General features: G+C 43.0%; 2 protein-coding genes across 3 annotated transcripts in view; both read left to right on the top strand.

The window, feature by feature from the left end:
* Positions 1-2,438, top strand: part of LOC143895711 (uncharacterized) — a 25,645-nt gene extending 23,207 nt beyond the window's left edge. For both annotated transcript variants that reach the window (XM_077403024.1, XM_077403025.1), the window contains exon 3: positions 62-2,438. In XM_077403024.1, coding sequence (XP_077259150.1) covers positions 62-1,505 — 1,444 coding nt within the window. In that variant the 3' untranslated portion in view covers positions 1,506-2,438. The remainder of the gene's footprint in view (positions 1-61) is intronic.
* The window catches only part of LOC143895710 (uncharacterized), a 39,812-nt gene extending 23,181 nt beyond the window's left edge, over positions 1-16,631 (top strand). The window contains exons 2-4 of the mRNA XM_077403023.1: positions 12,612-13,369; positions 14,317-14,405; positions 14,776-16,631. Coding sequence (XP_077259149.1) covers positions 13,346-13,369; positions 14,317-14,405; positions 14,776-16,342 — 1,680 coding nt within the window. The 5' untranslated portion in view covers positions 12,612-13,345 and the 3' untranslated portion in view covers positions 16,343-16,631. The remainder of the gene's footprint in view (positions 1-12,611; positions 13,370-14,316; positions 14,406-14,775) is intronic.
* Positions 16,632-17,538: the final 907 nt, after the last annotated feature.

A 17,538-nucleotide genomic window follows, 5' to 3' on the forward strand; every position in this document is an offset into this window, starting at 1 on the left:
TCGTTTAAGTTTTAATTTTATTTTACGATGTGCGGTGCTCTAATGAAAGAAAATACCGTAGGCCTCCCGTAAGCTCACAGTATGGCGCACCACCAGCGACGTCTTACGGATTACCGGACGTAGGACCGTCTGATTCTTATGGTCCACCACCTTCGAGCTCCTACGGTGCACCCTCTGATTCGTATGGTGCACCACCCCCGCCGCCATCGTCGTCTTACGGCGCCCCGTCCGGGCCCTCGTCATCTTATGGCGCGCCTCCTTCGTCATCCTACGGTGCGCCTTCCCCGAGTTACGGGGCACCGTCGGGCGGTGATCACGGAGGATCCTTCGGCGGTGATCACGGTGGAGGATCATTTGATCTCGGTGGTGGTGATCACGGAGGATCCTTCGGCGGCGGTCACGGCGGAGGATCATTTGGCGGTGGCCACGGATCCTTCGGTGACGACCACGGTTCCACCGGAGGTGGATCGTTCGACGATCATCACGGATCGGGCGGTTTCGGAGGAGGTGACGGCGGTTTCGGCGGAGGTGGCGGTCACGGCGGTGGTCACGGTGGTTACGGCGGGGGTGGCGGTCACGGCGGTGGTGACGGTGGTGACGGTGGTTACGGCGGAGGCGGCGGTCACGGAGGCGGTGGGGGGTTCGGAATATCCGATTCCTACGGCCCACCGTCGCCACCCTCCGGATCCTATGGACCTCCGGCGCACGATCACGGGCCGAAAGGCGTGTGGAAGAAGAAACTAGTATGGAAGCCCGAATGGAAGCAGATCTGGAAAACGCAGTCGAAGATGATCTGGAAGCAGGAGTGGAAGAAGGTACAGGTACCGGTTTGGAAGGAGATTCAAGTGCCCGCGTGGAAGGAGATCAAGGTACCCGTCTGGAAAAAGGTTCAGAAGCCTGTTTGGAAGCAGATTCAAGTGCCGGCTTGGAAGGAGGTCCAGGTGCCAGCTTGGAAGAAGGTATGGAAACCTGTTTGGAAGGAAGTCAAAGTTCCTGTGTGGAAAGAAGTCCAGGTGCCCGATTGGAAGAAGGTCTGGGTGCCGGAATGGATTAAAATCGGTATACCGGGAGAGCAGTATGTGGGCAAAGATCACCACGGTTGGCAGTATACCAGCCACGATCTCTGGAAGAAGAAGCTGATATGGAAGCCGGTCTGGAAGAAGATCTGGAGAACGGAAAAGAAGCAGATTTGGGTAAGCGACAAAAAATTAGAATGGAAGGCCGAATGGAAACAAATCTGGAAGACGGAAAAGAAGCAAATCTGGGTGACGGACAAGAAGCTGGTCTGGAAGGAAGAATCGGTGCAAGTATGGGTGCCTGAAAAGAAGCAGATCTGGGTCACGCAGAAGAAACAGGTGTGGAAAGACGAATGGAAGAGCAAGTGGGTTCCGGCTTGGAAGGACGTGCAGGTACCGGCTTGGAAGAAGATCTGGAAGCCCGTCTGGGAGAAAGTGTGGGTTCCCATCGAGTCCCACCACGACGACGATCATCACGGTTACAAGTAGACCGTCGTCGAGAGTCACGCTCGGCCGGCTCGATCTTGCCTCTGCGACTGTCTCGTGACGTCCGAAGGTCAAAAGATCGACTCGGAAAATTGTCGAAGAATCGCGTCAAGAAAGTCGGTCGGATCTTATAATGCCTTGTGATAATGGATTATTCGCCTAAATATATATGTAGGTATGTCTCGAAAAGAGAAAAGGTAAGGTCGACTAGTAGACGTGTACCGCACGAACAAGAGGAAAGCCTATAACTAACAGTTAGAAAGCATCGCAACTATGAGATATGCACGAAAGTGAATGATGAAAATTGATCATCTCGACGACGGAGCGACTATAGGTAGCCATCCAAAGTCGCCCGGTTCTTCGTTAAGTATCGCGCGAGAAAACCAGAATAATTGATCAACGAGATATCATCGTGACGGATGTGAAGATAGCACTATTTACAGTATATTCTCCGAGAAAGCGAGATGCGTACTAATAACTGATCTTTATCGATTAAATCTCTAACGACGCACTTTTCTAGAGATTATACGATTTGCTAAATTAAACATTAAGCAGATTGTCGCCAAGGAAAATGACGTTTCTCAATTTATTCATTGGAAAATAATATCGTAACCTACTTATCATTGGAGAAAACATTTGTCCCTTAAATCTGTATTTACATTATTTGTTTATAACAAATTACCTTAGCTATTTTATTTCGGATTAAATCTCATAATCAGAATGAAAAATTCACAAGCAAGAAAAATGACATTCCTTTCTCGTTCATCTTTTTCTGGTGGATAATCCATAGCCTCAGTATGGCTACGTGCGTATCTTAATATTATGTGTAATTAATAACTTACTTTGTAAATATCGTTTGATTATTGGGATGCGTACATGTGAATATTTTTTATACGTAATAAATATAATTTTGTACTACGCTACGAATTAATTTAATTTCCTTCATATTTAGACGAATATTTTCTTTTTGTTGTTGAAACAAAATTTCAATTTTTAACTATAAAAAGTGCTTTAACAACATTTAGATAGATGTAACAAAGTAATAATTATGTGACGTGTTCGTCAAGTTTTTACTGATGGAAGCTCTGCATAATCTTTTAAATAAAAAAGATACAATTTTAATTTCAAGTAAGATTTGTTTACGGTGCATGATTGACAAAATAAGATAATAGATTCAACATAATTAAGTCAAGTTTGTTCAAAAACAATAAAACCAACTGTAAATTACGCTTTTTTGAGTGTAAAAAGCGTAATGTACTGTTTTCAAAAATAATATTGTAAGATATAAAATATATGTACGGTATTACTTTCATATTTTTGAAAACTATTATTGACATTACGTTTAATTATACTTTATAGATATGCATGCAATGAATATGTAAATGTAATGAATAAGGTCAGGAAGCATTTAATCTTTGATTGAAATTACGAAAAGCAATTAAAACATTGAAATTATGAAAGGCAATTAAAACACTGAAATTTATTCTGAACGATTAAACTTACAGACGTATTTTCGGAAACAGTTAATAAAATTGTGTGTTTTTTTTTAATTCATTAAAAAGTCTATACGTTTTGCAGAACAAAAGACATAAAGCATGAGACCTCTAAAGAAAAAGAATTGCGTAGACTTTGAGAAATGAGACTTTTAAAATCATGGCTGATTCTTTTTAAAATATATTTATCGATCGTGATAATCGTACGTCTGAAAGTATTTCGTGTCTTCCGCAACATTTATTAAGATATTTATTATAAGACCCGTGAATATATATATATATACGATCCGGTCGTCCGTGAAGCCATTAATTCACATTAGCTTATATGAAAGTACGGTGGCTTTCATACGGAGGATGCGCTATGCAACACGTAGAAGGTAATCAGAAGGATGACGAAGCGGAAGAACGAGGGGAGGCACGATGCTTTCTAAGGATAAGATGAGAATCGAGTGACCAAGCGTGTCTCTCAGGGTCTTCAGGGTCGCGAGACGAACCCACGACCTTTACTTTCTCCACGATCGTGCTGCAACAACGTGATGTGGGGGCGGGGGCGAGCAGGGCGAGCTTCGTGAGGCTGCAATTGGAGTGGTAGGGAGGGCACCGACCGGAAGTGGTACACGCCACGGCTGGTAAATCTCCCATGGCAGTTTAATGAGGACGTATACAAACCCGAAACGGGGGTATCGAGAGTACGCCAAAAGTACTTTCGATTCAGACCCGAGAGTAATCGATCAATCGGCCACACTTTCATCTTTCGGCACGGCCGATGATTTTGCAGATCGCCCGAAATTATTGCGAAATTAGAGGCGAAACGCAACAACTATATCAAGCCTCTAACTACTTCGTGCCATTTATATAACATATATGTAAATAGTACAATAGCCATTTTAAATTGCAAATAAGAAACCTCTTGAAAATTGAATACCGGCCTAAGACTCTTTAAAATTCGGAAAAAAAACTAGTAAATAATAAAATAATATATTTCGGCGAATTTCGTGTGCATTTTGTATCGATAGTAAATTTTAATTCCAGGGGCTTTTAATTGCAAAGATGTATAAGGTTGAAAATCGACGTTGCGACAAATGAGCTGCTTCGACACTTGGAGGAAAACTTACGAATCGTCCAAGGAATTCACGGTTGAAAGGAAACAATAAGCTTAACGCGGGTCATCCTGCGCTTTTCGCCAAAATTCTGCTATACTCATTCCACGACGGCGCGTAGCGAAAGTGCAATGCAGTCGTCCAATAAAAAGTAAAAGTAAGACGTTATTGCATTGCCGAGACAATGTCGAAATCGCGGCGGTCGCGAAGATGCGTATACGAGTACTACGAGCCTCGGCAGATGATCCTGCCTTCCTCGTTACCGCACGACCTTAATTACAAACGTTCCGGCATTCCTCGCTTTCTTCCACCCGCCCGAGGGGGGGTGATGGGGGGGAAGGACGACATTAAAATCGCTTTCGTGCCTTTCGCCCGCAGCGAGCCGCGGCAAAAGCCTCGAGCGGATTCTCACAGAGGCCCGGCCGCATTAGCATATAATGACGCGAGTATAAACTTGAGGAAAAGCTCCGGTTAACGGATTCGTAACATCCGTCCGGAGAGTCCGGAGAGTGAAAGTAACTCGTGCAAGTACTCGGGACTAGCGAGCAGGTATATATATCGCGGCGCGCGATCATCGAGCACGTTTTATAGTGTCGGACTCGCCGAGGCGAGCAAAGATCTCTATTTTTCCACATCCTTCCTCCGGCGAACGAGTCTAGACATATTTATCACCCTCGAGTCAAAGCCGCAGTAGCTACGCCTCGAGCTACGCATAATCTCTCTAAATCTCGTTAAAGTCGCCGATAATCTTCGATAAAATTGCCGACATGTCCACTTTCGGTCATGCGTCATGCTGATTGCGCTAAACTAACAAACCATAAATCAGCGACAATCACGACGGAAATGTAGCTGAATTGTAAATTAATCGACGAATGCGTGACGATCCCTTGCAATTAAAATTCCTTGCAGTTCATAAAATGGTCCGCTGGCGATGGTCCGCTGGAAACAACTCTCGTTGACAACTCGAATCTCCCGCGAGGACTCCGGCAAGATTTACCTCGCTTTAATGAATCCATAAATTTGATTACATCAAAACATCGAGCGTGTCCGTATTAATCAACCGCGCATAACGAACCGAAATAAATTTCGGTGTGTCGGAGAGCGTAACGGGGAGAGCGTTTCTTTGAATGTATTTCCGGACCACGTGCCCCGTTCTCACCCAATTGGGAGCGGTTCGGTTAAAAGTATCGGCCGGTCCACTCGCTTTAAGATCTATCTCGCGGATGGTCGTCTTAAATCTATTGACCTTGACCCTTGTCTCATTTCTGCCTTCTGCCGATAACGTACCACGACGCAAGGCGAATCTTATCCGCAAAATATGACATAAATCGAATCAATGAACTTTGCAACAATATTACCCGTTTTCGCGTAACGGGTAATCGCGCAAGACCGTTTCCCCGCGCGAGAGACGTATCTGATCCCGCTTGGAAAGTGAAATTCGTTCGGATTGCTGTGATCAGCGAAGCGTTATCTGGGTGAAATTACATGCCCGATGATCAATGTCGTAAGCAATCATTATTCCGCGCGCGTCTCTTTCATTCGTAATATCGTTTCTGTTTTTTTAATGCGCGACGCAGGTATACCTATACGAATCTTAAGAGAACAATCTTAAGAGTCATTCATCATTCAGAGAATGCCGGCGGGTGTAAGCATATATATTATACATACAGGACTTGCACGAAAAAATATTTTTTAAGATATTCTAGTTATCAGAAAGCGACACTTTTTCTCTGTACAGTGATGGCTTATTATATAAAGTAAAATAATGTTCTTCTTTTCTACTAGAAGGACAGAACTCATTTTGACATATTTTGCCTTTTGTAAAATTACGTTCTTCTCTCGTCCCGCTTTGAAGAAGATCAATTCTCATTGTTTCATTTTGTTGAAACAACGTTTTCCGTTATTTTTTAAAACTATCATCATGCTGCCATCTGGGTAATATTGTCGCAAAGTTGGTTGATTCTCCTATTTGTCAAGTATGCGTTTGGAATCGCCTTTCTCCTCTGGGATAAAATGTCAACTGATTTTCAAACATTTATTCGGCAATGCATTTGCAGAAGTAACGCTGTACTTTATTCGCAGCAATTTTATTTTAGTTATTTATTTTATTTGTTATAAGAAATGCTTGTATAAATAAAAGTGCGCGTAACAATAAAAATATTAGTGATAACGAATGACTCCAACAAATTGGAAGAAAAAGCAATTCAAAAAGGTAAAGAAAGAATTTATAAAGCTAATTAAATTTTTAAAAATTACAAAAAACATTTCTACATATTTTAAATATAGTATGTCTCTGTAAAATCTTTACCTCTCAAATGATCTTTCTTCAGCACTTTCACATCTATAATAACAAAAAAATTAATTTATAAAAAAAGGCAATCGAATAACTTCCCGATGAATACTTTTGACTAAAAAAATTATCTAAAAGTGTAAATGTACCCAAGAGTGGATTTCTTCCAGTTTTTATTTTCAGCACTTTAATTAACGGATGAGTAAAAGACTATATACGTTTCGCAGGTTGATCGAACACACACGTGTACGCAGATTTCACCTAGATAGGGCGCCGGGCGCATCGCCGATCACCGAGTCTCAGGACGAATTTCACTTTCGAACCATGCAGGCTCGTCTCGAACCGAGCTCGAACGCATCGCTCGCGCTCGAGCGAGCGATGCACCCGTAGCTCTCTACTCATCCGTCGAGTACCGCGGAAGGTCGTTCCGCGGGTCGGAAACCTGCTCTCGCGCGGCCACGTTTCTCTAGTTCCGCCGGTGGCAGGGCCGCAAGAGTCACCGCGCATGGCACGCATCGTAACAGGGGCACGCGACTCAACGACCCGCGTATACCGATACTCCGTTTTCCAAATTAACGCGCATTAAAAAAAAAAAGAAGAAAAAACAAACTTTTTCGATTCATCTTCGCCGATTGAATTCAAGCGCGAAGAACGTACGCATCGGAATAGAAATTGAGCATCAAGGTCAGATTTGACAGAGAGCCGTTGTTTTATACGCGAGGAACGTCCGCGGAATGCAGGCAGCGTGGCGCATCCATCCCTGACGGAAAAACCGCTGGATCACATGCGGCTCGAAGTTGTCTTACGACGATCGTTCCGTCGACCGGAGGCATCGTCAATCGCGGGTAAAGCGAAAATATATATGCGTTTTACGATCGCGGGCCCCGACCACTTTCCCGCCGTGAAAACTCGACTCAAGTACCTCACCGCCGCGGCGCCGCGGCCGTCGATCGAGAGACGCGAGATCGCACGGGGATGTCGAAGCGCGGCGCGGCGCGGCGTGGAAAACAGAAACAGCCGAACTCGCCGCGGTTGAGCAACCTCAGCTATATGCCCGTCGTTTTCGAAAGCAAGTCTCTTCCGGAATTAAATTATGTACACGGATCTGTAAAATCACCGGAGACGTAAGGTAAGGGGCATGCGTAGCTGAAAAGAAATTTCAGGAAGAGTCTCGTTATTGCGCAATGAATATTTTAAATACGTTTTATACGAGTATTTTATACGCGCTTTATACGCGCAGCTTAAATTATAACATTCGCAATGTCCGAAGAACAGATTAGAATTTTAATACTTACAGCGCGATTTGTGTGCCAATACGTTGCAAAATAACGCAACATTGAGAGAAAGATGAAACTCCTGATATATCAATGTAATCTCACTCTCTCTTGTGTGTGGGAAGAATATATATATATATATTTTATCGTCTCTTACTTCGTCGGAAGTGCTTCTTCTGCAATCGTTTGCAATTTATAAATTTCTTATGAATCAGTATTTCCGCGAAGAAAAGAAGTCAATTTTAAATTTATTGAAGAATCCATCACATTTATCAGTATATAATCATGAATTGTCAAACACATTCTTTTCCCATTAATTGCAACGTTTGTCATGCAAACTTTCGATTGCCTCATGAATAAATTTATTCGGAATAATTAATCAAAATGAATAATTGTTCAGAGAATAACAATTTACGTTGTCTAATAAAAGCAATTCGGTGTCAGTCTTTTTTTTTATCAACGTGTATTATGCTCGATCAAATAGCCACACGCGTACACGTGCAAATGCAATTAGATTCACGTCTATAAATCGAACATCCGGCCGTGACAACGTGGGCGTAGGAGAGTTCGGTGAAAGTGTTAAATGGCCGAGTATGTGTGATGTAAGAGACGGACTCCGCAATTTGTCACGATCCGTCTAGTCATTGCTACACGCTCCCTTATAGATCGCGTTCTAATCCCCTCGGGTATTGTAATAAATTGTGATTAATGACAATTTATAGTGACATGAATATTCCCATCTTTCATTCCTCTAAAGTCTAATCTGCCCAAGTATTCAAAATTGTTTGCATTACCGATTGCACAAACGCCGATCTCCCAAGTTGAAAATACTTTTCTAAAGATGTACGAAATACATGGAATAAACAAATCCTCATCAACAATAGTTCAGAGGTGATATATTTTTTTTATCTTTGCACACATTCATATACGGAGTATGAGTATTTTCATTCTTGTTTGCGTGAGAATATGTTTCCGATTCCTGAATGAAAAGTATTTATATCGCGTGCAGCGTGAAAACTGATTGCGCGACTAGGGCGATCATACCTGTTTAAAGAGCTGTTTGAAAAACCGGAAAGAATTTGCGTATCTCGTATCGCGAGCATCTCGTGGGACTTGGGATTTTTTCGTCCTGCAAAGAAAGCTGTCCGAATTGCATATATACGGATAAACGGCGTCGGGATCGTTGAATTCTCGATGCGCGAATAATTCGCGAGTAGGTACCTAGTTGTCGATACACACGGACGCCGCGCGATATATATGCAGATGTCGCTATATTAAGTTAAGAGGGCTAATTTAAATTACGTACGTGATTGATTAGCGAGGTCTTAGGCGTAATCGCGGTCGACGCGGCGCGGTCGACATACATAATTAATAGCGGGCGAGGACGGACGACGATTGCGTAACGTGTCTTTTTATAGTCACCGCAACGCGGGACGCAACGTCATTACGGATGCTCGACGTCATTCGCGGTTTCGGAGCCATCGCAACGTGACTTTTCACTCGCGAAATAATATGCCGCTCGCACGTCGCGAACTAGAGAGATGACGATCTCTCCTCCCCCTGCAACATTTGTCTCTTAATTTAACGGCGCGGCGTCAACTGAAATACGACGAATCTTATTGTAGCATAACTTGTATACTCAAACTGATTAATTTAACAATATAGCCCGCAATTAAAAGCTCATTTGTCCTCACAATTGCATGTTATATGAATAATTCACAGCAAGATAAAATCTGACAAATTATTTTAATATTTATTTAACATTGGAGAACATCAGTCGTTTATTGTTTTGCTAAGTCTATCGATTAATACACTTAGCAAAACAATAATGCTTTTATTAATAAAAGATATTTGTGTATTGGTTGTGAACCTTAACGCTTATTGACAGGCTTTTGATTTAGGTATTCGGAACCATCGATCTTTGGAGCTTCGAAGAAATTTAAACGTAAATTATCTTTCTCGTATCACGATTTCGAAAGATTAACTTTCTTCCGCGAACTTTCTTCAGCGGTGTGCGCAGCAAATTGCATCGGGTATTTGAAATCAAGCACTTGAGATGCTTGCGTAGATCGATAAAGTCGGTGTAAAATTGTGAAAGAATTTTAATAGCCTGACCGCAAAGTAACAGGCAGAACAACAGGAATAAGAAAGGCTAATTAAGCATTTAAGGCACTTAAGAACTTGTTCCGGTCTTCAGAAACAAATCGTCAGTTAATTAGACCGCAAAGACCGGAATAAAAAAGTGAAAATCAGTCAAGAACGTGATCGAAATACGTGAATGAAAAGTTCACTTCGATCTTTTGTAAATGGAATATGAGATATTAAAAGAGAGAGAGAGAGAGAGAGAGAGAGAGAGAGAGAGAGAGAGAGAGAGAGAGAGAGAGAGAGAGAGAAACGGAAGTTTATACAGCCAAACAGTATTGGCGGACAAACGGATGATTAAATAATAAAATAAAAATAGAACGAGATCACGGTTGGGTTAACATGCCGTTTCAAATATTGATTTATGCGCGATTATCTAATAACGGTGCCACTTCTAACGAGTCGGCAAAGGTTTCGAAGCAAAGGTGTCTTCTCGCGACTTCGGTGAACGACTTCGTTTGCACATGGACTGTGTCATTGACGTTTGAAAAATCCTAAGACAAGTGTAAATAGAAAATTCGGGCCGGAATTTCTACCTCAAGCTGGTTCGACGTATCGGCCAATACGCTTTTGCTTTCTAAATGTTCCGACCCTCGAGATGTACGGAGATACCGGACCTCTCGAGCAACGTCCTCTTGTACGTTATTTGGGTTACTCGCGCGGTAGAGCGCACGAATCCGTTTCCTATCTCGTCCATTCCGATTGCCTATATATTGCCGTTTTATCTCATCTCGAGTTTCAAATTTCTCCCTAATTATACCGTGCCCCATGCAAGATTCTGAAAGATAAAAAATGTAATAAAGGTACAAGAATAGTACCGGGAGAGATGTAAGACGCATTTCGATGGAACGAAAGTTAATAATAATTTATGCGTACAACGATTCCTCACAGCGCGGTGAGATTTCATCCGGAAAGGTCAGAATATTTTTATCTGATTGTATGTAAAGATGTAGAAAGAATGTTCAATTTTTTACGCAGAGCGTATCTAAAGATTGTTATACCGAACTTAAGAGGCTTAAAGGAGTTGGAATAGAGCAACTTTCGATTAAGTTCTCCATGTTCTCCGAAGTATAAATGATCGCAAGAGTTTAAGATAATATACGTAAAAAATGTTAGTATTTTCAAGGAATTTTCTCCATTTCTTTAACCCTTTAATTACGGCTGTCGTCAATAAGCGATTTTACAATTTTATGCTGCGATGCGGGGATCGCTTATGAATACATACCCGTAGTTAAAGGGTTAACATTTTTAAGTCTTTCGTGCGAAATTATATTAATTATGAGCGTACTCGTATAAGCGATTGAAACGGTCGAACGTTCCCACTTTCGAGCGTTTTCGCCCGGATTGCTCTCATGCCTGTGGGTTCGAAAAACTGGAGCAGCCAACGGGCAACGCCAACGGGTGAGTGATTTACGAACCGGAATAGCGAGAACGTGTACCCCGAGTTTCATGCGCGAGGCTGTCGAGGCTGTCGACTCTCTAGCGGTCCGCGCGAGGAAATTCACTTTCATCCGTGAGTCGACGCGACGCGACGCGACGCGACACGACGCCGACGTGTTAAACGGATATATGCACTTAACGCAGTTTAACGTCTACCGTTAAACGCCACTCGAACGCGCCTGCCGATGCCTTTTCGTTTTCTACTCCTTGTCCCCGACGGACGTTCCTCCCCGATATCGAGAGCGACAGTGCCCGGGTATTCTCGCTTCTCGCTATCACTTTGGAATCTCACGAACGGCGCGGCCGCCTCGTTAGATCTAATTTTCCCGGCTGCTCGTTGCCGCAGCCGCGCATTGTTGTCCCCGCGATAAAAAGCGGAAAATGCGCTTGCACACTCCGTATGCGCGAAACCGTTCTCCGGTACGCTTTCTCTCCGTGACGCCGCGCCGAGGAGCCGTCGTTGTCGGAAGAAAATCGCGCGGTCGTAAGCTTCGCGCAAAACAGAGCGATTAGGCGCAAGGGCCCCTCGAGATCGTCGGTAATTCCTCCTACGTTACGGGACGGTAGGTATCCGAATTGCCTCTGAACGCGATCCCGATTCCACGCTCTCCCCATTAAAATACCTATTCCGTTTCACAAGCAATTCCGCTGTATTTGGCAAAGTCCATTCCATTTCACCATTATGTACGCGTACCTTTGCGTACGAGTAATGATAAGTCTGGGATATATTTTAGGGTTTCACTTTCAAATTAACTATATTTTATCGAACTTTTTCCTAAAGAAAGAATATTTAATATTTGTAGTATTATATAATCGTGCTCTGCCAATGCCATAAAATATAATAAACATTGTTAAGCACCTCGATAGCATTTCAAGCTCATTCGTTCAAAATGCAAAACAGATAACTTTGTTATACATATAGGAAGTAAAAAATTACACGCTTTTTTCCCTCGTATAAATTTTCAAACAATTAAAATAACAATTTCATGAAATTTTCGAATAATTTAAACGCACAGTTATGAACCGCATTAAATATAGCGTCTAAGAAACTAGTGTCTGAGATCTTTTTATGTATTTAATTCAACAATATCTGCCTGCCATGCTTGGAGAATTAAAATGTATCAATTTAATAAGAGATACATGTCTTATATGAATATGTATATAGAAACGTTTGCATACTATATTACATAGAAAAATATCGTTTTAACGCGACAAGTGACTAACGATCTGAAAACCTGTTTTGGAACCATGGATCATCCAGTTACGGCTTAGAAAAATATTACGGCGCCGGCGTATACTAAGCTATCATTAATAATTTATTAGATTCCATCTGTGTGTATCGCTGTATTAACATCATTATCTATTAATAGGAAACCGATAGTGTAGCTTTCGCAGCAGGGACATGGGACAGCGACCGGTTTCTTTCGGCTCGAAAGAGAGCGAGAAACTCTGTCTCTAGATATCTAACGTGGAAGACATTAGAGGCGTCGACGTGTGCTTCCGTTCTTTCTCTCGCCGGCAATATCGAAATAATCTGGACTATCTGGAGCGAGGAATAACCTTGTCGCGTAACCTTGCGAGGCTTGAACTTCACCGTTGAAACACAGGCGCGGGAATAACTGGAGGACGGAGGACGAAATCGCTCTTGCTCGCTCGACCGGATCGTGCTCTCGATCACTTTCTCCAAGTGGATGATACGGCTCGGCTGGACGGAGGCCTGGTCGCGCGCCCGGAAGTGGGGGTGTTAGAAGGAGGACTCGATGGTGGAAGAAGAAGGTGGTGGGGAGGAGGTAGAGGAGGGTTCAACCGTAAGGGGTCCGGGGCCCAAAACTACCACCACCTTCCAGGTGGAATTGTCCGATTTCCATCACGTGAAGCGCGGACGGAACAGCTTCCACCTTCCACCGTCGACGGTTCGCCACCACCGCCGGCGCCGACCGCGACCGCTGCTGCTTCCTTACCACAATGCTACCGCGGTGGTGCCTTCGGGGGAGGATACGCGCCTATATAACTACGACGTTCCGGTGATTGGACGAAGTAAGCTACGTTTTCCTGCGCCCAGGGAACAGGAGTACGCGGCCCGACGGGCGGCACTGCGAGAAATATGAGGATTCGCCCGGGATGCGCGGTCAGTTGTTTCCATCAATTTTTTTTCACTCTTTCAATCCGGTGCGATGTCGGTGCGATGTCGGCGTGTCGCGCGCGTTGTGCCCGCTACCACCCTGGTCGAACTCACCACCGCCTCGCGCGCGGCTCATCTTCCGGTTAACTGGCGCGATCTTGATAATTGTGATGCATCGTGATGCATACGGAAAACGGAGAGATTTTTGAAAAGTGCGTCGCTTCAAGTTCGAGGAAGTTCATTCTTCTTCGACGTTTGTCGTTTATTGAGCGAGCGTGGTGCGCTCGGCCTGGTGGATGTAAACCGTCGCCATTTCGGACAGGACGTGTCGGTCTTTTGCTAGCGATTTAACGGCATTGCGATATGTTATAATCGAGTCAAGGCAAAGAAATTCGACGTAAACACGCATCAATATTTTTGCGGACTGGTAAACTTATATATATTTATAGATTCACGGATTTATAAATCAGCTTATAAATTTTTCCTTCTTTCTTTCTCTTATTTCAATAGATTTGTATATAAGCCTAATTAATTTGCGAAATTATACGCGACTTTAAATTCCAGGATTCCATTTATACGGATTTATAAATCTCTGGATTTATGAATTTGAAATTACTGTCGAAAATCTTTTTATGCATAAATGTCAATCTCTCTTTGGATTTTAGGCCACTTTATTTCAAATGTTTATTACGTTCCAATGGATATATCGTTACTGACTACTAAATATCCCGTCGTTAGCTACTAAAATTATTCTGTTTACGTATACGATCGATCGCAGATGAATTTCGAAAGTTATTCCACTTGTCAACGTTAATATACCAGCGTTTTTATTTTAACTTGCTTAGTATGATTTTAATGCGCTGTTAAAAATTTATGAGAAACGAGAGGCAGAAATAGATTTCTTTCAATAATTGTTCAATAATTGAATCATTATGTCATTTCGTTGTTTACAGGCTGTACTAGCGCTGCTACTGCAGGCCGTTCTTGTGGCGAGCAAAGCCGTAGTTCAAACGCAACTGCAGCAGCAATCGCAGCAAACTCCGTATGTATGACAATTAATAGAAACAGCAATCTTTTACTTCAACCTATGTTTGATAATAATAGCGTATGATGCAAAATTTATTTTTAATTTAAGATTTAATCCGCAAATTATGAGATTATTAATGATGCATTTCAAAATTTCTTTCTTTTTTTTGTTTTTTTTTTGTTTTTTTTTTATTTCTGTACATTACATTTTACAATATCGTCGTTTTATTTCAATTAATATGGAAATAATCTATAAACCTGTGGACATCATATTATGCGGATTTCGAAAAGCTTTTCTATATACCATAGAAGAAGATTAAAGTAACGAATGCGAATATGAGATTTATTAATTGTTTGATGTTGAATCAATGTCGTTGTGATTACAGATACGGTACAGAAGCACAAAAACGATGGGGAGGCGACGGTGGTGATTACGGCGGTGGTTATGGGGGTGGCGATATCGGTGGTCACTTCGGTGGCGGTGGCGGCGGCGACATAGGCGGTCATTTTGGAGGTGGCGATGGAGGCGGTCATTTTGGAGGTGGTGACGGGGGCGGTCATTTTGGCGGTGGCGACGGGGGCGGTCATTTTGGCGGTGGCGACGTCGGCGGTCACTTTGGGGGTGGTGACATCGGAGGTCACTTAGGTGGCGGTGACATTGGTGGTCCTTCAGGTGGAGGCGGTGATATTGGTGGTCATTTAGACGGAGGAGGTGACTTTGGAGGTGGCGGAGGACTCGATGCGCATCACGGCGGCCATGACGATCATCACCACGACAAAGGGTACTGGAAGAAGAAGCTAGTTTGGAAGCCGGGCTGGAAGAAGATCTGGAAACCGGCGAAGAAGCAGATCTGGAAACCCGCGTGGAAGAAAATCTATAAGCCTATATGGGTGCCAACTCAGAAAGCGGTGTGGAAGGAGATCCAAGTGCCCGCTTGGAAGAAAATCTGGAAGCCCGTGTGGAAGGAGATTCAAGTGCCGGTGTGGAAGGAAATACAGGTGCCGGCTTGGAAGAAAATCTGGAAGCCGATTTGGGTGCCGATCAAGGTGCCCGCTTGGAAAGAGATCCAAGTACCCGCGTGGAAGAAGATCTGGAAGCCGGTTTGGAAGGAGATTCAGGTACCGGTGTGGAAAGAGTATCAAGTACCTGCTTGGAAGAAGCTCTGGGTCCCCGAATGGGTGAAGGTTGGCATACCGGGTGAGCACTACCACGGTACCGATCATCATGGATGGCAGTACACCAGTCATGATCTTTGGAAAAAGAAATTGATCTGGAAGCCGGTCTGGAAGAAATATTGGAAAACGGCGCAAAAACAGATCTGGGTCCCGGACAAGAAGCTCGAGTGGAAAGAGGCCTGGAAGCAGATTTGGAAACCGGCGAAGAAGCAAATCTGGGTGGAGGACAAGAAGCTGGCCTGGAAGGAAGCGTGGAAACAGATCTGGAAGCCAGGCAAGAAACTCGTTTGGGTCCCCGACAAGAAGCTCGAGTGGAAGGAGGCTTGGAAGCAAATCTGGAAGACCGACAAGAAGCTGGAGTGGATCCCTGACAAGAAGCTCGCTTGGAAGGAAGCGTGGAAACAGATCTGGGTGCCTGCTTGGAAAGAGATTTGGGTGCCAGCGTGGAAGAAGATATGGAAACCGGTCTGGATATCCGAGTGGTTCCCCAGCGAGGACCATCATCATCATCATGGCTGGGACCGCAAGGACACGCAGGCTCAGAACACGCAAGTTGTGCCCTATAGCCCCGAGAAGGGGGTCTTGCCCCAGCAAAAGAGGCAAGCGCAGCAGCAGCAGCAGGGACAACAACAGGCGCAGCAACGTCCGGCGGATAGTAATAAAGTCGCCTGGGACAGGTCGTTCCAGGCGAATTCGCCGACGATCACGCAGGACTTGGTACCACCGCCGGTGAAACAAAACGGAGGCCTAGCCAACTTTGCATTCCCTAGCCGTTGATAGAGTTAGATTTCCGTGCAGAATAACCGCACCGTAATCCACAAAAAAAATGCTTGTACAAACATCTCCACCGGGAGAGTGCTGTAACATAAGCCGCTGTATATATTACATCTTAGGATTAAGATAAGGTCGCGATAATAATACTTAAGTTACTCGAAATTGCTTGACTGACGCGCTCCCTGTCCTTCGGGGTACCATCCTTACCTTCACACGTCGTAACCATTGTCTCTCTTTTGTTTTTTTCATTTTTTTTATATACGTGTTGTTGTCTCTCCAATTGTTAACTAATACCGTTACAAATAAAGTTTATAAGTATTTTGTTAAATCTCTGCCTCTTATTTCACCTTTTAGCCTTCAGATATGTTATCTCTCTACATGCAAGAACCGTAACACAACTTTCACTTGGTTGTTTACTTGACGTACGTGACAATAGAATAAAGATACATTAGATATACAGAGCGAAAGAGGAATCTAGAAAACACATCTTCAATAATAAAAACAAAAATTGTATGCAAATTTTAATTCCTTACAGATGTAGGGAAATGTGTACGTCGAACGAATTCAACGGAGAAAACTTAAGATATCGAGTGCGTTCAGTAAATACGGTTGAATATTCATTGCGCGGCAATCGTATATAATTGGCATACACTTTTAAATTTAGACAAATAATCGCATTTGCTTTCTAAAAGTCGATTAGTCATTTTTCTTCTAAAATGCAAATAAACATATTCGACAACCGTTTATTCTTATCGTCTCGTAAACAAGAACCTTTAAATTTAATTTCCTATTTTAGATTTCTAGAAAGGTGTATAACAAATTACCATTGAATGGGAGAAAGCATTGAGATATGTTACACATTATCAACTTTATCGCTTCGTATAATTTGATTACGGAAAAAGGATAAGCGCGAGCAAGATAAATTACGCCTTATGGGAGATAATTGAGCGACATAAGAAACATTATCTAGAATTACTTTACACACGAAAGAAGCATTTATAAGTGACGCGTGCGTCTCTTGTAAGCTATGAAAGTTTAAAATATATGGCAACCTGACAAACTTAATGGAACAACTAGAGAAGATAAGCAAACTGCATATCGTTTATATAATCTAACGAAATAAGTATCGAATAACAATAAAGTTAACGCATTATTTTTTATTTCAAAAATAAAAATAACCCTGAAAATTGCTTTTTTTT

Source organism: Temnothorax americanus, unplaced genomic scaffold (assembly GCF_048541705.1).
Source record: "Temnothorax americanus isolate GAGA-0224 unplaced genomic scaffold, ASM4854170v1 Scaffold167, whole genome shotgun sequence".
Taxonomy (NCBI): Eukaryota; Metazoa; Arthropoda; class Insecta; order Hymenoptera; family Formicidae; genus Temnothorax; species Temnothorax americanus.